This window comes from Amblyomma mixtum, chromosome 2 (assembly GCF_055824585.1).
Source record: "Amblyomma mixtum isolate Tamu chromosome 2, ASM5582458v1, whole genome shotgun sequence".
In the NCBI taxonomy this organism is placed as follows: domain Eukaryota; kingdom Metazoa; phylum Arthropoda; class Arachnida; order Ixodida; family Ixodidae; genus Amblyomma; species Amblyomma mixtum.
The window spans coordinates 129,455,318-129,478,841 of record NC_143013.1 but is presented as its reverse complement, the minus strand read 5'-3'; the positions used below and the strand labels follow the sequence as shown (position 1 = coordinate 129,478,841).

The 23,524-nt window shown below is 46.4% G+C and overlaps 1 protein-coding gene, 1 long non-coding RNA gene and 2 other non-coding genes across 5 annotated transcripts; 3 read left to right on the top strand and 1 right to left on the bottom strand.

Annotated features, from left to right (window-relative positions):
• The first annotated feature begins 932 nt into the window (after positions 1-932).
• TRNAT-UGU (transfer RNA threonine (anticodon UGU)) lies at positions 933-1,004 on the top strand. Its single transcript has one exon. It is a non-coding gene; the product is annotated as a tRNA-Thr (tRNA).
• A 5,096-nt stretch (positions 1,005-6,100) lies between these two features.
• LOC149360885 (uncharacterized) lies at positions 6,101-16,503 on the bottom strand. Of its 2 annotated transcripts, XR_016288353.1 has the most exons (4): positions 16,380-16,457; positions 15,400-15,493; positions 14,778-14,853; positions 6,101-6,406 (listed from the first exon to the last, which is right to left on the bottom strand). It is a non-coding gene; the product is annotated as an uncharacterized LOC149360885 (long non-coding RNA). The 2 variants fall into 2 exon arrangements; XR_016288354.1 differs by lacking the exon at positions 6,101-6,406 and adding an exon at positions 13,552-14,338 and having other exon boundaries at positions 14,380-14,853; positions 15,400-16,503.
• A 2,886-nt stretch (positions 16,504-19,389) lies between these two features.
• Positions 19,390-19,461, top strand: TRNAT-AGU (transfer RNA threonine (anticodon AGU)). Its single transcript has one exon. It is a non-coding gene; the product is annotated as a tRNA-Thr (tRNA).
• Positions 19,462-19,596: 135 nt separating this feature from the next.
• Positions 19,597-20,787, top strand: LOC149360883 (uncharacterized). The gene has a single exon (XM_089569415.1). The coding sequence runs from the start codon at positions 19,597-19,599 to the stop codon at positions 20,785-20,787; it is 1,191 nt and encodes a 396-aa protein (XP_089425541.1).
• Positions 20,788-23,524: the final 2,737 nt, after the last annotated feature.

Sequence of the window (23,524 nt, the reverse complement as noted above, 5' to 3'; positions counted from 1 at the left end):
GAGGACTCGGGCTTGGACATTTATTTGCGAAGCAATTGGTCAATAGATTCTTGTTTTTGCGCGATGTTAATGATCCTTTTCTGCGCACAGTGTGCCAAGTAAGGCTCGGTAGGGCTTAGCCAGACTTTGTGATTTCAACTGAGTGTGTGACGGGTGGCATGTTTGGGTTTTTCAAGGAGATAGTTGCCAGCGTCCGATTTTTTAATGCTAGATTTTCAAAACAATTATTTGAGTGATGTGAGCCGGAAAGATTTGTACAAGGATTTGTGTGACATCCTCTTTCCGGTGCCCTTGTACAGGGCCATGCACTGTGGAGGGCCGGGCTACAACGTATTGAAAAGAGTAAAGAAAATAAAGGTACCCCCGGGAGTCAAGAGTTTCTTCTTTAAATTGCACTCTGGAACTTTACCTGTGAAAACTTTTCTTGAGGCAAAACAGATATTTCTTCCTTGGGGGTCGCATTGTCTCATAAGCAAACAGCCGGAGACAATTGATCACGACTTTTTGCACTGTTGGGAAGGGGTCTATTTCTGGGACGTGCTGCAGAGGACTTTAAAGAAACAGCTTCCAATCCACTCATACTGAATAAGGTTTTTGCCAACCAAGAACGAGGATGGGGTACCGTTAGACTTAGTCATGCTGGTGCGCCTCCACAGTATATGGCGCTCCCGCATGGCAGGGTATCATTGTGACCCTGACGCATGGCCAGCCCGTATGTATTTTAGAGAAAGTATGCACAAGTTTCTGGAAGAACAAAAGCTAATAGTGGAGGTTCCTGAGTGGTTACCAAGGCTGGGACCCCTCGTAACTTTAAGAGAATTTTAACCTAAGTCAGGCCCACTCTTTGGGATCCTGACTAACTGTGTATACTGTATGTACATATTATTATGTTCTGTTTTATAATGTCGAAGCCCGGCAATAAAGAAAAAAAAGCCGCTATAGCTCAGTGGTAGAGCGCTGGTCTTGTAAACCAGCGGTCGTGAGTTCAATCCTCACTGGCGGCTTGTGGTTGGTGTCAGATTTTTTTTCGTCTTTTTTTTTTCATTACATGAACTTCCGTGCCTTAACGACTTCTGCAAACTGAGAATAATTTTGGCGCGACTGGGGGACGCAGGAAACGCATGCTTCGCTTACACATGGACTACGCTGTGCATCTGCGAGAGCGCATGAAAGAGGTAGTAAGGACAACCAAAGCGCCGCTACAGCTCAGAGTCATTCTACTTCCGGCCACCGGCGTGTACGGACGAAGAATCATGAGCTCCGGCGGAGCGGCGATAGCGGCCCAGGCTGGCCGCGGTAACAGGCTTGAAGGAAACAATGATAAGGAGTATCAGATCATTTTGCCGAGCCTGCCCACCGGACGTGTTGTTTTGAACACTGTTTTTTTGCACGGAGACGTACGTGTGCGACCCTTTAGGGTTGAAGATTTCCGGGACGCCTTGGCGAAGACTGGTAGGCTCCCAGACGTGGTGGCTCTGGGGGCTTATGAAATCACCCACGTGTGGGCCGTGACTTTGAGCAGCGTCGAAGCAACCGAGCAGCTGCTTGCCGTGAAAGATCTTCTAGTCAAAGGGCGCCGGTGCATCATCATCGACCCTGAGGATCAACAGGTGAAGTTCCGGCTTCATTGGATGTTGCATGGAGTTGCCGATGAAGACATCCGAACTGCGTTGGCGGCTTTCGGTCAGGTGACCGAAGTTACCCGTGAGAGGTGGCGCGTCCAAGGCGTTCACGAAAAGGGTTCAACTACCAGGACCGTGCTCCTAGAGTTGAAGCCTGGGATGAAGACAGAGGACCTGCCCCACCAGATAAGAGTTGCAGGAGAGTTGGCCCTCGTGGTTGCGCCTGGTCGGTCAATGCAGTGCCTGCGCTGCCACGGGACCTGTCATGTACGCCGGGAATTTAAGATTCCGCGCTGCTCGATATGTTAGCGGTTCGGCCACGTTGACTCTGACTGCGTACGATCCTACGCGGTGGCTACAGGACCTTCAACGAGGGAGGCCTCGGCGGAGCACCAAATGGATGTCGCTGAGACTGAAGAAGCAGCAAGTGGCGTTGGTGAAGCGGGAAAGCCAGCCGTAACTACGGGCAAGCAAGTGCTTCCGGGGGGTGGGAACGAAGCACCCTGTCTGTCAGGCAAGGGAGCCACAACACCTGGCAACGAAGATTCGGGGGAAGGTATGGAGAGCGAGGCTGAGCGCTTTCCAAACGCTGAGGTAACGGATTCAACGAGTAAGTTGGAACCTCTTGAGAAGAGTGGCGGCCGAGCGACAAGCGTCCCCGGACCGGCGAAGCGAGCCCACGACGAGAGCGGCAGCGAAAAGGAAAAGGCGGAGGCAGCTAGCATCGAGGAGCCGCCAACGAAAGCTCCACTAGGGAGGAGACCGACTTTCAAACCCAAACCGAATGTTCCGACGGACAAGAGAGCCGTCGAAAAACCGCCCCCAACGCAAGGTCCGCCAGTCCAAGGGCAAGGCGTCTAGCTTTATGCTAGACGTGAAAGGTAAGCACAATGTTCTCGGCCCTTTTTCTCTGTAACAAAATGGCTTCTGCACAGTCGCTAAAAATTGCCACATTTAACGTACGGGGTTTAGCCACGAAAAGGAAGCAGAACCAAGTGTTGCGCCTCTTAAATGACTACGACATGGATATTCTAAGTGTTCAAGAGACGAAGGTCGAGGGCGAAAGAGAGACCGAGAGCATGGTGCAGCGTTTCAAGTACCGGTTTTATGCAGTTGTGAGTCACGCGGTTGGCCCTTCGGGGGGGTGTGTCTTGTTCGTCAAAAAGCTGCCAGGTATTGTTGTATAAACGCATGCTTCTTTTCTGTCGGGTAGGGGAGTGGTCCTCGATTTTAGTTACTGGTCTATTCAATGGCGTGTTGTCTGTGTATATGCATGCACTTTTGTCGATGAAAGCGCAGCTCTGTTTGATTTAGTGCAGCAGTACGTAAACACGGACAAGCGACTTGTCTTTATGGGCGACTTCAATTGTGTTTTGAGCTCCGGCGTTCGTCCTGTCTCGTCTACCTTCGTCCGTGTCTTTTTAGCCGCTGGAATGTATCACAATAGTACTACCAACCAACTAGCCCAATTTTCTACGCTTAGTGCTTTTCGAGATAAGAGCACAGAAATTTTGTCTCGCACGATTGACGAGTTTGCCTTGGAAGACGTGGCGGAATGTTTTATGGGCAATGGACAACTACAGTACACGCATTTTCAGCGGTCTAGTCACGGCCGCCTTGACAGGATTTACATATCTGTAGAACTGGTCCCAAAGTGCCAATGTTATGACGTTCTGCTCGTAACATGTTCGGATCACTGCGTGGTTCAGTGTACGATTGGAACCAGAAAGAGAGGCGGTTGTTACCAGTGGGACCTTTGGAAGATGAACAATAAACTTTTAGAGGATGAACAGTTTACTAGACTCGTGGAAGCGGAAATTAATAACGTTGCTCTGGATACCGAGCAAGAACTGGGTCAAGAATGGGAACTTTGCAAACAACAAATTAAGATAAAACCTATTGAACAATCCAGCTGTATACGGTATAAAGAAAAACAAAATGAAATGAATTTAAAGACACTGCTTGAGAAATTGCTAGCTCTGGAGTGTAGTGCGCCGGGTTTGTACATGGACGATGTTAGAAAAATAAAACAAAAGCTTCAACTGATTGACGAAGACCGTTATCGCGGGGCACTTGTGCGCGCGAGAGCGGAGAAACTGGCCATGGGCGAGACGCCAACAAAAAGATCTTTCCGAATTGAAAAAGCGAACGCAACACGTAATCACGTGGGAGAGATTGAATGGGCGGGCGGCACAGAAACAGATAACGAAGGAATCGCGAAAGCTTTCTTTGAACACTACCAACAGCTCTTTTCTTGCCACAGTGTCAAGTTGGATAGATTTAAAGAATCCTTTCTTGAGGCGATGCCAAAAATTGACGACGAGCAAAAAGCTAACCTTGAGCGGCCAATAAGTGAACAAGAAGTGCAGCAGGCAATTAATAACTTAAATCCTGGAAAATCACCCGGGCCCGATGGCCTGAGTGCAGCTTTCTACAAAGCATTCAAGGAACAGTTATCACCATTGTTCTGTGCCTTATTTAATGAGGCTTATGAATTGAAGTCGTTGCCAGCATCGTTCGGGTCGTCGCATACTGTGCTTATCCCAAAAACTGACCAACCAGATAAGCTGAGGTGGGTGTCGTCATACAGGCCCATTGCTCTGACGAACGTTGATTATAAGATTTATATGAAGGTGCTTGCTGGCAGGCTACAAACAGTTATAGCCGAAATAGTTCGCCCCCACCAAACCTGTGGGATCAAAGGACGATCTATTTTTCAGAACATCCATGAAGCAAGATGTGGGCTCGAATGCTGTGATGCTACACGCGAACGTGTTGCATTACTGCAGTTGGACTTGGAAAAGGCTTTCGATTGCGTTTCACATAACATTCTGTTTAGTATCTTAGACTAAATTAATGTTGGTACAGTTATTCGAGAGGGAGTGGCCTTGGCGTACCGTAACTGCACTACGAGATTAATTGTCAATAAGTCATTGGGGGCCCATATCAACGTACTACGTTCGGTGCGCCAAGGTTGCCCCCTCAGCCCTCTTTTGTTCTGTATTTATATTGAAGCTTTGTGTTTAAGCATTCTTCAAAACAAAGGCATTGATGGTTTCCGACTGCAGTCTACTGAAATTAGACTACCTGCCTACGCAGATGATGTTGCGGTATTTTGTGTAAATAAGGAAAGTATAAAGAGGACAGTCGATACTGTGAAGCATTTTAGTGAAGTCACAGGAAGCCAAGTTAACTGGGGTAAGTGTCTTGGGTTTTGGCATGGAGAATGGCCGTCAACCCCCGAGACATTTGCTAATATGTCATGGGCTACACCGCCTGTCAAATACCTGGGAGTGCCTTTAGAGTTTTATAAGGATACCGAGCCATAATGGACACAGCTGATCCAAGAAACCCGCGAGAAATCGGAGAAATGGAAAAACGCCCACTTGTCAATATTTGCAAGAGCAACAGTTTGTAACCTTTTTTTAATAAGCAAGTTATGGTATGTGATGCAAGTGTTGCATTGTTCTCGTGTTAATGTGCGAAAACTGCACCGAATTTTTGCCGTGTTCATTTGGGCCTCCACTTGGGAGAGGTGCAGGAGGACAAATTTGTTTAGGCAGGTGAAGTGTGGCGGGCTTGGGTTGGGCCATTTATTTTTACGCCAGATCGTGAACCGGTTTATTTTTTTAGGGATGTAAGAGACCCATTCCTGCGAGCTGTTTGCCAACAAAGGCTAGGTCGACGTTGCCTGATGTTGTGGTTCACACCGGATGTATGCCTGGCCGTATTTTTGGATTCTTTAGAGAGATTGTTCTAAGTGTGAAATTTCTTAGCGTACGTTTTTCGATGGAGTATTTGAGTAAAGTTGACAAGAAAAATTATACAAGAATCTTTGTGATGTAGTGTTCTCGGTGCCCTTGTACAGGGCCTTATACTCTGGAGGCAAAGGCAGTAATGTATGGAAACGTGTAAAGAAAATGAAAGTGCACTCTTAGAACTAAAGGAGTGCAGAGGAGTGCCCAGAACACACTTTGAAGGAGTATTCGCTTGTCCCATATTCCACTCCTTTTTCCAGAACAAAATTACTCCCTCTGGACAAAGAGTGATCCAACACCTACTCAAGGAGTACTGTACTACTCCTGCAATAGAGTACAGGCACTCCTCAGAGGGAGTAAAGCTACCACATTGAAACAGCATCCTACTACTCTTTCAGGTAGAGTTCCAGGACTCCGTTTGTTAGAGTGACTATACTCCTTCAAGGAGTATCAGCCCAGATCTTATTTTACTCCTTCAAAAGGAGTTTCACGTGTTTTCAATGTATCCTACTAATTTTCGATTTCACATATTCTTCAGAGCAAGTTGGTCATATGTTTTGCAGGATCCACCTGCGCTACATCTACAAAAGAGTAATGAGCAAAAGGGATTATAATTTTTGCTCATACAACTACTTTATGGCTACATTACAGTTTGCACATTAGTATGGTGCTCTGTCTGCGTTGGGAATAACAATGGTTCAAGAAATAATGACACAAATGTACAACACTGATAACTTTTATTTCTCAAGTCATTGCTGTGATTGCTGTGGCTGCCCAAAACACGCTCGGGAGGCACTCGCTAGGATCAAGCCCCATTAGTGTCTCAAGCAGCAGACAAGCCCGCTTTGTTTTTGGGGTGTACTTGACATTAAATGCCAAGAACACTGCCAAAAGCAAAGTAAACCCATCTACCAAATCCACCGCAGTGAGCTGTAAGCGCTCAAAAGAAACTAAGATGCTGGATGATGCCGTAGCTTGCTCGGCTGAGTGAAGGAGCTTTGGCTATGCGTGCATTTCTCCGGGTGCCTGCAAACATGAATGAAAATAATGGAAGTAAGAGTCAATTCCAATGCCCTTTTCATACTATCCTGCATATAACCCCATGAAAAAAAAGAAAGAATACAACTAGAATGTACTGATCGTGTGTGTCATGTCGCCACTAGTGTGTACCTATATTGTTACCAAGTGCAGACACCTTTCATTGCAAACCTTCATTCAGAGCTACAATTTTATGAAGCCCAATACAATTATCACTATGCTAGTCCTTTCAAAAGCTGTGTGCATGTAAAACAAGCACATATTTACCAAATGAAAATTTTAACATGAGCAACCTCTTCTGCAAGTATCATGATCAGCCTGACTACGCCCACTGCAGGGCAAAGGCCTCTCCCATGTTCTCCAATAACCCTGTCCTTCGCCAGCTATGTCCACCGTGTTCCTGCAAACCTCCGCCCATGGAACATTTTGCTGCTTCCTGCTACGTTTGCCTTCTCTTGGAATCCACTCCGTTACCCTTAAGGACCAGCGATTATCTTGCCTTCGTCTTACATGCCCTGCCCAAGCAAGCTTTTTTCTCCTGATTTCGACTAGGATGTCTTCAACCCGCGTTTGTTCCCTCAGCCACTCCGCCCGCTTCCGATCTCTTAACGTTACACCTATCATTTTTATTTCCATAGCTCGTTGCGTTGTCCTTAACTTAAGCTGAACCCTCTTCGTTAGCCTCCACGTTTCTGCCCCATAGGTGAATACCGGTAGGATACAGCTGTTGTATACTTTTCTCTTGAGGGGTATTGAAAACTGCCATTCATGATCTGAGAGAACCTGCCTATATGCACTCCGCCCCATCCATATTCCTCTAGTTATTACCCTTCATGATCCGGATCAGCGGTCACTGCCAGCTCTAAGTAAATGTATTCCCTTATCACTTCCAGTCATTTCTAAAACCACACCTATTGTGCTTGACGGTTTCTTGTCACGTAATACATTGTGCAGTTTAAAATATAGGGTAACCTTATGTATCAGCAGCGCGAACACCACACAGGAAGAAGGAGAAGGTAAAGAGCGCTGAACTTCCAATTTTTATTTGAGCAAAAATTGAACCCGCACTTTTCTACACATACCAGGTAAAATCACACCAGGGGGGTAGCCAAGGCGTGCTATCGAATTCGGACCAACACGATGTCCAGGGCATCAAAAAGATAACTACTATCGCACTATACAAAGACTTCCATGAAAAGCACGAATGACATGCGGGAAAAAAAACAAGACAATGTAATGAACAGGGTTGAGTGTGCGCAAATGGAAAAATGGAAAAACAGGGTTGAGGGCGCGAATTTTGCTAAAACCATGAGAAGGCAAGAACACGGTAAAAAAGTAAAAACAGGGTTGAGTGTGCGCAAATGGAAAAACAGGGTTGAGGGCGCGAATTTTGCTAAAACCATGAGAAGGCAAGAACACGGTAAAAAAGTAAAAACAGGGTTGAGTGTGCGCAAATGAAAAAAATGGAAAAACAGGGTTGAGGGCGCGAATTTTGCTAAAAGAAGAAAAAAAAACATGAGAAGGCGAGACACGGTAACAACGTAAGCGATGCGAAGGGATGAGCGCCAACAATTAACACGGCTAGAACTAAAATGCAGTGTGCCCCTAAAAGTCAGGTAAAATCAGGTAAAACCAGAGGGAAAGGTGATTTCTTTTTCAGATAATGAGATGGAAGGGGTGCTTACGCAACCTTCTTTGAGCCCTGAGATGTAGGTAGCTTCAATGATTTCGCGTGTTAGTTGGTTTTTATGTTTATTTAAGACGGTTGCTTTCTTAAAATGAGGAATGCACTTCTTTTGGCTGTCACATACGCTGCAATGGGCGGGCAGGTTCCTCAACGGCGCCCCAGTCAGATCGTTCCTATGTTCCATTAACCTTTCGTTTAAGCATCTTCCTGTTTGGCCTATGTACGCCTTACCGCAAGCTAAAGGTATAGAGTATACAACACCCTCCGCACAAGGCACAAAAGGATCTCGGTGCCCGGTTGTACAGCTACTATTCTTTTTCTTTTTATTAACTTTGTTGCACAGGCTTGACAGGCGCAGAGGGGCTGAAAAGACTACGGCTACGCCTGCTTTTTTGCCAATTTTCTTCAGATTATGCGAGATTTGGTGCAGGTATGGCAGAACGGCGACCTTTTTGTTCCGCTGTCGCGTATCATCCGGGGCTTCACATTCATGCTTCATACTTATCAGGACTTTTTTTGCAACAGACGAAAGGAGAGATTGCGGGTATCCTGATTGCGTCAGCCTCAGCACTTGGCTCGAAAAACTGTCCTGCAACCTGTGTTCACAAGATTTTGTGAGTGCGTTCTTAAAAGTTGACTTCACGATGTTCCTTTTTACAAGTTTTGAATGGGCTGAATCGTAGGGTAGGATGGGCTTATTGGCTCTTGGTTCAAATAACCAGCACACATGGTCCTCTCCGAAAAACAACTTTAACTCTAAAAACCGCATGGCGTTTTGTTCTGGGAATTCATGAGTAACTTCAAGAGGTGATATAGTATTAGAAAAAGTGTGGAGGACTTGAGTTGCTTGTGTTTTAAAGGCTTCAGTGTCGCAATCTAAGAGGACCAGGAAGTCATCGACGTACCGGAAAATTTTTAGAACGCTTGAAGACCCAAGCTTGTCCTTCAAGGATCTGTTATGCATAGCGAGGAAAAGGTCGCTCAAAATGGGGGCGATGCATGACCCTATACATATGCCTTACTTTTGTATGAATCTCGAACCGTTCCACTCTGCCACTGTTGATTTTAGGTAAGCGCATAGCAATTCAATGAAGCCATCCGCAGAAACGCCACACTGCGGCCTTCCAAAATGAGTGTGGCGTTTCTGCGGATGACTTCATTGAATTGCTATGCGCTTACCTAAAATCAACAGTGGCAGAGTGGAACGGTTCGAGATTCATACAAAAGCAAGGCATATGTATAGGGTCATGCATCGCCCCCATTTTGAGCGACCTTTTCCTCGCTATGCATGACAGATCCTTGAAGGACAAGCTTTGAGTCTTCAAGCGTTCTAAAAATTTTCCGGTACGTCGATGACTTCCTGGTCCTCTTAGATTGCGACACTGAAGCCTTTAAAACACAAGCAACTCAAGTCCTCCACACTTTTTCTAATACTATATCACCTCTTGAAGTTACTCATGAATTCCCAGAACAAAACGCCATGCGGTTTTTAGAGTTAAAGTTGTTTTTCGGAGAGGACCATGTGTGCTGGTTATTTGAACCAAGAGCCAATAAGCCCATCCTACCCTACGATTCAGCCCATTCAAAACTTGTAAAAAGGAACATCGTGAAGTCAACTTTTAAGAACGCACTCACAAAATCTTGTGAACACAGGTTGCAGGACAGTTTTTCGAGCCAAGTGCTGAGGCTGACACAATCAGGATACCCGCAATCTCTCCTTTCGTCTGTTGCAAAAAAAGTCCTGATAAGTATGAAGCGTGAATGTGAAGCCCCGGATGATACGTGACAGCGGAACAAAAAGGTCGCCGTTCTGCCATACCTGCACCAAATCTCGCATAATCTGAAGAAAATTGGCAGAAAACAGGCGTAGACGTAGTCTTTTCAGCCCCTCTGCGCCTGTCAAGCCTGTGCAACAAAGTTAATAAAAAGAAAAAGAATAGTAGCTGTACAACCAGGCACCGAGATCCTTTTGTGCCTTGTGCGGAGGGTGTTGTATACTCTATACCTTTAGCTTGCGGTAAGGCGTACATAGGCCAAACAGGAAGATGCTTAAACGAAAGGTTAATGGAACATAGGAACGATCTAACTGGGGCGCCGTTGAGGAACCTGCCCGCCCATTGCAGTGTATGTGACAGCCAAAAGAAGTGCATTCCTCATTTTAAGAAAGCAACCGTCTTAAAGAAACATAAAAACCAACTAACATGCGAAATCATTGAAGCTACCTACATCTCAGGGCTCAAAGAAGGTTGCGTAAGCACCCCTTCCATCTCATTATCTGAAAAAGAAATCACCTTTCCCTCTGGTTTTACCTGATTTTACCTGGCTTTTAGGGGCACACTGCATTTTAGTTCTAGCCGTGTTAATTGTTGGCGCTCATCCCTTCGCATCGCTTACGTTGTTACAGTGTCTCGCCTTCTCATGTTTTTTTTTCTTCTTTTAGCAAAATTCGCGCCCTCAACCCTGTTTTTCCATTTTTTCCATTTGCGCACACTCAACCCTGTTTTTTACATTGTCTTGTTTTTTTTTCCGCATGTCATTCGTGCTTTTCATGGAAGTCTTTGTATAGTGTGATAGTAGTTATCATTTTGATGCCCTGGACATCGTGTTGGTCCCAATTCGATAGCACGCCTTGATTACCCCCCTGGTGGGATTTTACCTGGTATGTGTATAAAAGTGCGGGTTCAATTTTTGCTCAAATAAAAGTTGGAAGTTCAGCGCTCTTTACCTTCTTCTCCTTCTTCCTGTGTTGTGTTCGCGCTGCTGATACATATGGATCGCAACCAACTAGCCCGACAGATGGTCTTATTCAGGGTAACCTTGAATCGGGAAAACACTTAAACCAATGACAGTTTTCTTGCTGAAGAGAAATGGCTGTTGCAATTCCTGTTTCTCAGATACCATTAACTGAATTTCATGCTCTAAAATAGTGAAGGAAAAATTCAAAATTTTTCTTCTCAAAGAGGCAGACAACAAATTTCAGTTTGGTTTGGGTTGGTTTATGGGGTTTAACATCCCAAAGCGACCCAGGCTATGAGAGACGCCGTAGTGAAGGGCTCCGGAAATTTCGACCACCTGGGGTTCTTTAACGTGCACTGACATCGCACAGTACACGGGCCTCTAGAATTTCTCCTCCAAAGAAATTCCAGCCGCCGCGGCCGGGATCAAACCCGCGTCTTTTGGGTCAGCAGCCGAGCAAATTTCAGTTGCACATTTTTTTTGTTTTTAATGATGCATAAGGCATTACTATGCACGGATAACCACACAGTATTCGCCTATGACTGCTAAATAATTTGTAATTAAATATCTTCTCTCTCCTGCTTCACTTTTAAAAACTGAGCCATGGCAATGGCATCAAAGGTCAGTATAAGCCAGGGGAGGCATGAGGAAAACTGCAATATAATTGCGGCTTCGTCATTCATTGTGATTCAGACTCTTAAGGCAGGCTGGCTTTAGCATTGTAACTAATTAAAACGATGAAGTAGCGATATCGTAGCTTTTTTGTGCCTTCCATAACCTATACTGAACATTGATGTCATAGCAATTGCTATGCTATTGAAACAGGGAAGAAAAGAAATCTGGTTGTAATTATTTAGCGATTGGAGACGAATACTATGCAACAATTCTATGTATACGAATGCCCAGCACGTCGCTACAAAGAACACACATAACCAAAAATTTGGTGTTTAAACTCATTTAAGGTAATACTACTTCCCACGCAAGAACACGACAGCCATGTGTAAACTTTTTGCTTTCATAGTAATAAAATCTATCCAACGACAAGTTAGGCGCAGCATGTCTGCTCTTTATAAATATGCAATACTGACAATGTTTCACACTAGCATTTGGCATGAACGAGATAACTGTGATTACTTCGCACATTACGTGCCAGTCCATACTATTATGCACAATTTAGATTTGCAAATGTAATGTGTAATTCTCTGACTGCCACGTTAGTGCACTGCAAACCAATGAAGTTGTCTTGCATTTGCAATGTTCTCACTACTTTTATGCAACACTGATCACTTCAGTATATCTGCATCGTTCTGTAGACGGCCACGGGATAGCTAGAATTAAGGCTATTTTATGTGATGGAAACCATTGACTAGACAACAAAGAAGAAAAGCCTCAACTACTGTCTTGGTGCTGGGACGTCTAATAAGAGCTCAGAAAGACTCGGTTTCAATACGCCAGACCCTCCGCATAACATTACCCTGTGCGAAAATACCCCACCCCACCCTAGCTTAATTTCTGTCCACATGCACCAAGGCTCACTGCACCTGTTATAAATATTGCCCTAAATATTGCAATCAAGCTGCCCGTGTATGCATAGACTATCTGTGCATGGAGAAAGAAAGAAGTTGTTAGGAATGTTTCACACCAAAAACAGAAAAAAAGGCAGCCTGTTTCTCAGAAACAGCTAAGAGCATGAAATGGTGTGTCCAAAAAGATTAGGCTGCTTTGTACTTATTTATGACAACGAGAACTGTCAGAGCTGCGCTTTCAAAAATTCAGGAGCTTTGTGCACAAATGTAGCTTCCGTATGCACGTCTTGCAGCACCAATGCTTCCGAATTGAAACGACCGATGAATATGCACAGGAAAAAGCAAATAGAGAGCGCTTGAATTTAAAAGAAAAGCTACCTTGCACAATCAGAAATTTCGCGACAGAACCTTCCAAACAGTGACGTGTACTGGTTGCGGTATACGGAATATATACCTAGCAAATAAGTGTGCGCTTTGTTAACGAGCGGGATTCTTTGGCGGCAATGCTACAGCTCCAATTCCGAAAACCTAACGCTGCAAAAATTGAGTTTTCAAAATACGTGCGAATGCACGATACACTTTTGCACGTATTTAGAACTTTCAGTTGTGAAACACAGACAACGAATCTTGTGTATGTGTCTTCCTTGGCTGGTAAAAAAATTCTTCTATAAGTCTCCAGTTTGCCTTTGTACTCCACAAATTCTAGGATCCCTGTCCGCTACACGTCAAATTTCACTGAAGCGAAAGTAATACAACCGACAGCTGATGATCTGCTAGGGCAACAGGATTTCAAAAGTTTGAGAAGGGCAGTGGGAGTCCAATCCAGGTGGAGTAGTGAAATTTGACTAGTAACAGACAGGGATCCTCCAATCTGTGGAGGACACCGGCAAATTGGAGACTTACGGAGGAATTTTTTTACCCGCCAAGGAACACGCATACACAAGAGAACCACAGAGGACTATGGCTTTTACCAGCCCTTGTCCTGTGCGGTTCTCTCTTGTGTATGCGTCTTTTTTGGCTGGTAAAAAAATTCTTCCATAAGTCTCCAATTTGCCTGTGTCCTCAACAAACCGCACGATCCCTGTCCACTACTAGTCAAATATTTCAACTCCACCTGGCTTGGACTCCCACCGCCCTTCTCTGTCGAGAAAGGGTGACAGCAGCTGGAAAAGGACAAGGTTAACTGCAGATCAACTGGGGAAGCATTATCCTGCACTGATTTTGACGGCAGGTTCACAAGACAAACAAAATCAACTCGAGGAGCGGGGTGCACATCATGCGACTGAATGTCAATGGCCAGTGAAAATGGCACCAGCACTATGGAATGCACATGCAGAAAACGAGACGCATTTTTTTGTCAACTTTGAGTAGCAGTCTACTGCAATTTTAAAGAGCAAAGCTCTCAAGTATGGCAACACTGGCACTTTTTGTTTTACTGGGGTGAGGGTCGTCGTGAGGGTTGAAGTCCATATTTCTTTTCTATCCACTGTGTTAGTTGCGAGCTATGTTTACCTAATAGGGGCTGGGCATCTAACATCACCGTTATTTCTTTGCAGCAGTTAAAACAATACAGCATACATTTTATAACATGCTTAACGAATTTTTGGGAGCAGCATGCTTTTACCCTTCTACTATTTGTTGCTACTGAATCAGTTTGGCGTTGACAAAAGATCTGTAATAAGGAGTAATTACTCATTGACATCCACTCGAGCACAGCCAAACGGCTACAAAGGAAAGCTATACAGCTTTCACAGAAACTTCGTAGTTAAAGAAAGATTCGTCCTGGTCCGGTGTTCGAACTCAGAACCACCACTTCACTGGAGCAGTCGCTCTATCAATTTGTCCAACCTGGACGGCAAGCTTATGGTAGGGCGAGAGCGAAGTGATCAATAACTCGAGTGGGAACTGTGTTGGTCCAATGTTTTAGGACCCCTAAAACACTGGACAAACTCAGTTCCCGCTTCATGTTACCTCTAAAACATTGGACAAACTGAGTTCCCGCTTCATGTTACAATACTGAGTGACATTTTGGTCTATACACCAGAAATACCGGTAAAGCATCATGATAGAACACAATGTTTTTTAAAGGGATAAAGGAATATGTTCGCCCTTTCAGAGGGCACATATGCATAAGAGGCAACATGTGTGAAATAGTCACTCCACCTGAAGCAGTGTAAATTCCATTATGTTAACAGCAGCAGTCAAAAGCTTCATGAGCGACTATTTCATACAGATCATGCAATTACATTCATGTAATTCAGGATCAGATTCATGGGATTATACAGGGAGGTACTGCTGCTAAGTGCACGTAGAGCTCTGCATGCATTTCTAAACCCGGCTGTGAGTCTATGTCTACGAAATTTTTCTAAATAGGCAGGTAAGGTATGCATCACTGGAAAACAATACCTACCACAAACAGCTGAGGAGAGATAGCACAGCCAAAAGCTGGAAGCACGAATGGCCCAGTAGATACTGGCAGCTGGCAACTGCAAATAAATATGTCAGAGCAACTGTTGTCAGTGGCCGTAACAATGTCATGAATGACAAGAGAAGAAATTGTCTACTGCTTCATAAATTAGAATAAGGTATTCACATAGGAACACAAAAAGCAATGAGATGGCCCATGACAAAAGAAATGAACAGATTGTATGTGATGCACCGATATACATTTTTTCAGTAGATTTACATGACTGTCACAACCGCATAGAAAGATGAGCAGGCTGGAATACCACTATTTTTATGCATGATGAAAAGAGCGTAACTATTCGAATATAGCATGCACAGGATTTAATTATTACTACTAGGGTGCTTTGGAGCAGCACCGAAGGTATTTTTAAATTGAACGTAGCGACCAGTAAACCCGTCTGCTTTGCACAAATGACGAGAGGATGGAAAAGGCATGCATTCATTAGCAAGAAGCACGATATCTCACATCACAGCATGAAACGAAAATTGGTATTGCATTTAACAAATCTGCACAGAAATAAAAACTGCCTAGTGGCAATGCAAGTAAGAGCAAGGGAAAAAAATACCGAAGAAAACTGGTGAGTGTGGTGCAGGGAGGTCTGTGGGTAGGGTCTCGTGCCTGGGAATAGTTCCGAGCGCGGAGAATCGCCGGCAGCACAGCTCGTGGCAGTCAACCAAGAATAAATAAGAGAAAGTGAAAATCAATAACAAACCATCACCGATATGGCGAACGACTTGAAAGCGGGCCGCACAAACGAGGGATATAGCAAAAAGCTTGAAATCCTAAATAAGTGCGCAGTTGCATCCCAAACAGTTCTCAAAATCTGAAGGCGAGGAAGCATCGACACCTACACCTCAGGGCAGACGCAAGAACGATCTAACTTTGACATAATACTGTGTCAAATTCTGTTCCATGGGGAAGCACAGATAAAAATTTACAAATGACTAGGCAAGGGATATGCCCCAGCCTTTTACACGCGATCATTGTCCCCGAAAAAATTGTATGACAAATATTAAGGCGTAAGCACTAATCCGACGAGTACACACACTGAGCACTGTCTGTTGGCAGCTGGCCTAGCGCGAGTGCTCTGTCGCGCGGCACTGCCGCTCATCGTCATCTTCTAAGTAGCACAAATCAATCCGACGGGCACCAGCCGCGAGGCAACTCGACCGTTGTCAGTTCCCTTGTCTGTCCGCAGCTGGCCTAGCAAGAGCGCTCTCTAACGTGGCACTGCACGCTCATCATCCTCTCCTACGTAGCACAAATCTATGCTATTGGAATGTAGTAAACATTGTCTGTTGTTTTTCGCAGCGCTAGCAAGCGACCGCATAACTCTGTTGTGATAACTGGTGGCCGCGGCCGACAGCGCGCCTGAATACGTAGTGCGCGGGCCGCGGGCGAACGGACCGTCGTGTGAATCGGCCTTAACGCATTATAGCTGAGGCAACCGCACGCAGACTGCCTGCACTGCCATCCCTATATAGGCGCACACTAATAACGCGTGCGAATAGAGATCAGAAGTAAAGAAACGTACACGGGACTCACCGTTCAGACGGCTCATCAAGGCTTAGCAAAACCGCACATTCTTCTTCGTTGCCTCTCCAGATGACAAGAAGTCGTAGCGCTACCTTTCTTCACGGCTTTACCCGTTCAAAATCACCAGTGTTGACAGGGCGTAATTCTCGTCGTTGGTTTCCAAAACACACTGGTGTTCTTCATACACGTCCACCGCACGAGCACTCAAACAATGCTACGAAAACCCAAATAACACAAAACGTGACGACGGCTGCAGTTTTGCTTCGTTCAAAAAACCTACAAATGCGCTTTTTTTATTACTAATATTTGAATTGTGTTCGCAACAAAAACAAATTATATTTTTTCATTTTATTTCTTTATTAAATGCGAATACCAAAGCGCTTTTAGATACTTTTGCTGACATGTCGTTTGTAGAAGCTGCGATCCTGTGATCCCATCCCCGGGTGTCCTAGCAGACGACGGCGCAGACGACGCTGTTGACGGAATGCAATTTCGATTGACGGCAGCGAAAATCCCTTAAATGCGACAAAAAAGGCAAAGAAACGCACCGTATCGCAAACTGGTCCATATCAAGGATATGTTCGACGCGAGCGGTAGGACAAAGAGCTGCTGCGATGCATTACTCAACGCGACACTGGCATGCTCGACGGAGACATGAAACAGAGCTTAAATGTGACCCGTACAAGCGGATTACTGTGATATCAACTGCGTTACGGAACTACGACGATACTTGCTTCACACTTTAGCTTATATGCAACAGCGGCCCGCACTCGCCGCATCCTGTTCGAGTGTACTTTCACTAGCAAGAGCCCACATGCATGGAAGCCGACAGAAGCAACTGTCTTTTCGAGTTCAGATTGTTCCGAGAAATACGAGCAGCTTACTTTAGCACGTACTCGAATTCAAGTTCTCAGCCTGTGTGTCACGTACGGTGACGATGGCGTCGAGGACGAGCTTAAGAATCGCCTTAACGTGGCCGCAACGCAGCCGGTATCCCAAGCATTCGTGCGCTAATTGTTGTTCACCTGTACAGCGAACGTGCGCTCAGTCGCAGGCCAGCCGCTAGCTGCTCGATTTACCAGCCTTGCGAGTACAATTCGCAAGTTTCTGAGCCAATCTGTGAGCGAGCCGAGCTTTCAGCAATGACGCTGCTCGCGAGCGCGCCGCGCGACGAGCTTCGGCCTGCTCCCTGGCTGCCGTATTCGTAGCTAAGCCTAGGAGGTTTCACTTCGATGCCAGAGCTGAGAGCGCTTCGAAACTGGCTAGCGCTGAGGTGCTACTCTTTGCATTGTAAGTACGTTTTATTGTGAACTATGTCTCGTAGTGAAATAAAGATATGCTCGGGTCGACCCGAACGGTGATGATGGCGTCGAGGACGAGCTTAAGAATCGCCGCAACGCAGCCGATATTCCATGCATACATGTGTGCTAAATTTGTTCACCTGTGCTGCAAACGTGGGCATAAAGGCTCGCTCAATCGCAGGCCAGTCGCTGCTCGATTTTCCAGCCTTGCGTGCGCGATTCGCAAGCTACGGAGCGAATCATTGAGCGAGCCGAGCTTTCGGCAACGACGCCGCCCGCGGTCGCGCCGGGCGACGAACTGTGCGCTGCTCGCTGGCTGCCCTTGTCGTCGCTAAACCTAGCCGATTTCACATAGATGCTGTAGCTGAATGCACTTCGAAACTGGCCAGCACTTAGGTGCTACCCTCGGCACCGTTTTACTCTGAACCCCGCGTCATAGGGAAATAAATATATGCTCGGTTTCCGCGACCCCTTCAGGAGCGGAGCTATAGCAGAGGCCAGGCGAACTCCAGAGCAGCAGCAAAGCGGCTATGGGAGGAAATTTGTATGGCTGTTATCGCTTCTACCAACAACTCGACATTGGCTAATGATACTCTATCCCAGAGCTTTGGTCGTGAACAAACAATACCAGTGCATTTTTCTGACGCCGGCATCCAGGCTGGCAGGCCGGCCCCGAGAAGCTAGCGCGCCCTTACGAATGTATGGCCGTAAGGGCGGAGGAGTAAAACAAGCACTGAACTCCCTTGAAGTACGCAGGAGTGGAAATGCCATTTTACTCTTTTGTCAAGAGGAGTGAAGAGGACCTTTCACTCTTTCTCGTTTGTAGAGAGAGTAGATTGAGACCTGCAGGAGTAGCGAGGCTCTTTTACTCTTAATGGAGGAGTAGCAGTTCTTAGAGTGTGTCAGCTGGAGCAAAAACATTTTTCTTCATGTTACACGCCGGTACATTGACGGTAAAATCATTTCTGGAGAAAAAAGTCTTGTTCCTTCCGTGGGGAGCCCACTGTCTGATTTGTAAACAGCCGGAGACAATAGATCATGCGTTTCTTCATTGCTGGGAGGGGGTGTATTTGTGGGATGTGCTTCAAAGGACACTCAAAAAAGAGTTGCCACTCGATGCTCATGGCATTAGATACTTGCCAACGGATAACCAAGATGACGTCCCATTAGACCAAGTAATGCTAATGTGCCTCCACAGTATATGGCGCTATCGAATGGCCGGTTATCACTGCGATTCAGATGCAAGACCGGCACGCATGTATTTCCGAGAAAGCGTACAGATATGGCTGGATACGGCGAAATTACAAACTTGTGTTCCCGAGTGGCTGTCAAGACTGGAGCCCTTGACGGTACTCAAGGAATTTTAACATGACAATGCCTGCCCCTTGTGGGTACAGGCTATTTGATCGCTGTGTATATATGTTTGCGTGTGTTACTGTTATTTTTGTGTCTAAGCCAGGCAATAAAAAAAAAATGCTATAGCTCCGTGGTAGAACGCTGGTCTCGTAAACCAGCGGTCGCGAGTTCAATCCTCACTGGCGGCTCGAGGTTGGTGTCAGTTTTTCTTTCCTCTTTTTTTTTTCATTAGATGAACTTAGATGAAACTGAGAATAATTGGGTGCGACTCGGCAAAGCAGAAAGCGCGTGCTTCGCTTACACATGGACTACACTGTACATCTGCGAGAGCGCCTGAAACAGGTAGTAAAGACAACAAAAGCGCCGCTATAGCTCAGTGGTAGAGCGCTGGTCTAGTAAACCAGCGGTCGTGAGTTCAATCCTCACTGGCGGCTCGAGGTTGGTATCAGTTTTTCTTTCCTCTTTTTTTTTCATTAGATGAACTTCTGTGCCTTAACGACTTCTGCAAACTGAGAATAATTGGGTGCGACTGGATTCCACTTCCGGCCACCGAGCGTGACGGACTTGTAATGACTAGCTCCGTCGGAGCGGCTACAGCGGCCATGTCTGGCCGCGGAAACACGAATTTTGGCTCGGACAGCCAGTACCAGGTTCTACTGCCTAGTTTGCCTGCAGGGCGTTTTGTTTTGAACACAGTTTTCTTGCACGGGGTCATCAGTGCTCGCCCCTACAGGGTGGAAGATTTCCGAGATGCGTTCGCTCCACTTTCGCTTCTGCCGGAAGTTATCGCCCTGGGGGCGTATCGCATGAGTCGTGTGTGGGCCGTAACCTTCAAGGACGCCGACGCTGTGAAGAAGATTATCAACATCGGTGAGCTCAAAGTGAAAGGTGCCCGATGTCTTGTGATAGATCCTGCAAACAGGGACGTCCGAATGAAGCTACATTGGCTCCTACACAGCATACCGGACGAAGACGTGCGGCTTGCCCTCGCTCCGTTCGGGAAGGTGACGGACGTCACAAGGGAGCGATGGCGTGCACAAGGCGTGTCGGACAATGGTTCAACTAGGAGGCTGGTGACGCTTAAGTTGAACGCCGGCGTCGAGATGGTCGACTTGCCCCACCAGGTGAGCGTAGCCGGAGAGCTTGCGCTTGTGGTCGTGTCGGGCAGGCCTCCCCTTTGCCTGCGCTGCCGCGGCACAGTCCATATTCGGCGTGAGGGCAAAATCCCACGTTGCGGTGCTTGCCGTCGTTTCGGGCACGAGGAAAGCCAGTGCGCTCGGACGTACGCCAGCGTCACCGGACCATCGACCAGTGAGGAGACGACAGAGCTGCTTATGGATGAGGCCGATGCGGAAGACGCATCGAGAGCGGCGAGCGGGCCAGTGGCAAGCGAGACCGCGTCGGCTGCTCCTCGGGCGGATCAGTTGGAAGCGCAACTTCGCCCGGTTGACACTCCGGCGCAGTCGCCTCCAGCTCCTGCACAGGCTGACGATGTCGTGACGAGAGATGCGACTGCAAAGCCTGGGGACTCTCCGGTGAGCGCCGCCGGTAATGTGGCTGAGCCCATGGAAATTCCACCAACAACCAGTGTCACGGCCGGAAAACGGGCGCATGATGACAGCGCAAGCAATGAGCCGCAGCAGGATGCCAGTAGGGGTGATGAGCCTCCTCCTAAAACGCCAGGTATGAGGCGAGCGTCCTACAAGCCGGGGCCGAACATTCCGGCCGACTCACGGCAGGCGGGGAAACCGCCTCCGTAGTTTTGCACTGTAGAACCCGAGCTGGGGCGTGGGTGGTTTGTGGTACGGGCGTGATGGTAGACACCATGCGATAAGGGATTTTTTTTCACTCGATATGGCGATCAATCTCACGGAAGCACTGTGTGTAGCAACTTTGAATGTACGAGGCCTCGGGGCAAGAAGGCGACAATGCCAGTTGAGTCGCCTTCTTCTAGAGAACGATCTGCACGTAGTAGCAATTCAGGAAACTAAGATTGAAAGTGAGGAGGCGACGGATCGAATGGTGTCTGTTTTCCGTACGCATTTCGATGTATGTGTGCGTCACTCTGTTGGTGCCTCATGTGGCTGTGTTCTCTTCATTCGGAATAACAATGGTATCACTGTGCAGTCTTTGTTCTCCTGTGAAAGCGGCCGACTTCTTGTCGTTGATTTTGTGCATTGCGGCCAGAATTTCAGGGTTATTTGTGCGTATGCGCCAAATGTAGAGACCGACCGGAAAATGTTTTTTGAGCGCTTCCAGACATATTTAAACTGTGACAGGGTGCCGGTGTTAGCGGGCGATTTCAATTGTGTTTGTCATGCCGCAGATCGTGCAAATGGTGCTTCGGTGCGAGACAAAAGCGTGGACGTCTTGAAAGAAGTGGTCTACGACCACTATTTAGAGGATATTGAGAATGTATTCTTATATGGTACCCGTCCGTAGTATACTCATTTCCAAGGAAATAGCCATGCACGGCTAGACAGACTGTATGGGTCAGCAGAGCTGGTACCTCTATGTACAATGTACGAAGTAAAACCTGTGCCCTTTAGTGACCATTCCCTAGTAATAGCAACTTTTGGAAATAAACAAAAGAAAACTCGTTTCAACTGGCACTTGTGGAAATTTAATTCTAAATTATTTGAAGACGAGGGATTTAATAATGAAGTAACGCAAGAGCTAAAGAAGCTACTTGCAGTGCAACGGGTGAACAACGCTACCGAATGGGAAGAGTTTAAGCAGCTTGTCAAAATAAGAGCGATTGATAAATCTAGCACCTTGAGGTACGCAGAGAAACAAACCGAAACACAGCTTCGCGATCAGCTTGAATTCCTGATCAGTATAGAAAGCGCTGAACCAGGAACATGTTTTAATGAAATAAGGGATGTAAAAACACAGCTTGAAAGAATAGACGCTGATAAGTACAGAGCGGCAGTTATTCGTGCACGGTCCGAGAAGCTGTGGGCAGCGGAAACGCCAACAAAGCGTGCTATGTCTGATGAGAAACGATACGCATGCCGGAAGGAAATACGACAAATAAGCACCGGCGCAGATATTTCGGCAGACAGCAGTGTTATCAAGCGCGTAATCTGTGACCACTTCAAAGACGTATTGGGTCATTCGCGAAAAGCTGAAGAAAAGTTTTACAGTGAATTTCTACCGTTCATGCCGAAACTTGACGAAGAAGTGAAAACGCGTCTTGAGCAACCGATTTCCGTGAACGAAATAGAGCAAACGATAGACACATTACCAACTGGTAAAGCTCCTGGTCCAGACGGCCTGGGGGCTGCTTTCTATAAAACATTTAGAGCTATGATAGCTCCTGTCCTGCTGGAAGTATTTGCCGAGTGTTACGAAGCAAAACGTGTTCCCATGTCCTTCACAACTTCACACATTGTGCTCATACCAAAAACTGATGATCCGGAAAAACGCCTGTTGGTGAGCTCTTATCGTCCGATAAGCCTCACCAACGTTGACTACAAAATATTCATGAAGGTGCTGGCAAAAAGATTGCAGGGAGTCATAACCATGCTGGTAGGGGAACATCAGACATGTGGCATAAAGGGGCGAAGCATCGCCACTAACATACACGTAGCGCGATCCGTACTAGAATGCTGCGACTCTTTTGACGACCAAGTGGCGATGATGCAGCTGGATCTGGCAAAAGCCTTTGATCGTGTTTCCCATGAAGTACTCTTGGCCATATTAGATTACTCGAATGTGGGCGAGATAATAACAGAGGGCGTGAAAATGGCCTACGCAAATTGTACAGCTCGAATTGTTGTCAACGGAGACCTCACAGAGAGCCTGCAAGTGCGGTCTTCTTTGAGGCAGGGTTGTCCTTTGTCACCCTTGCTATTTGCGGCCTACCTTGAGCCACTTTGCCTGGCTATCCAGAATAACGACCGCATAATGGGCTTCAGGCTGCAGTCAGCGGAAGTGAAAATCTTGGCATATGCCGATGACATTGCAGTTTTCTGTTGAAATAGAGAGAGTGTTTGTGAAGCCACAGATGTAGTACACAAATTCTGTAGATCCACTGGGGCTCAGATCAACTGGGAAAAAAGCTACGGGTACTGGCATGGCAGTTGGGAAGTCACGCCCGACTACTATTCCCGAATGCGCTGGTCCACCATTCCGACAGTATATCTAGGAGTACCACTTCACTGTTACCGAGAGCCTGATCGGTACTGAAATGAGCAAGCAGCGAAAGTCAAGGAAAAAACCGATGCTTGGCAAGGACGACAATTGTCCATATTCTTACGTGCCACTCTTTGTAATATTTTCCTTGCCGCAAAGATATGGTATGGGATGAGTGTGCTGAGCGCAGATGCCAGTATCGCCATCAGTGAAATCCTTTTTCTTTAAACTTCACACTTGCACATCATCAGTAAAAACATTCATTCATTCATTCATTCATTCATTCATTCATTCATTCATTCATTCATTCATTCATTCATTCATTCATTCATTCATTCATTCATTCATTCATTCATTCAT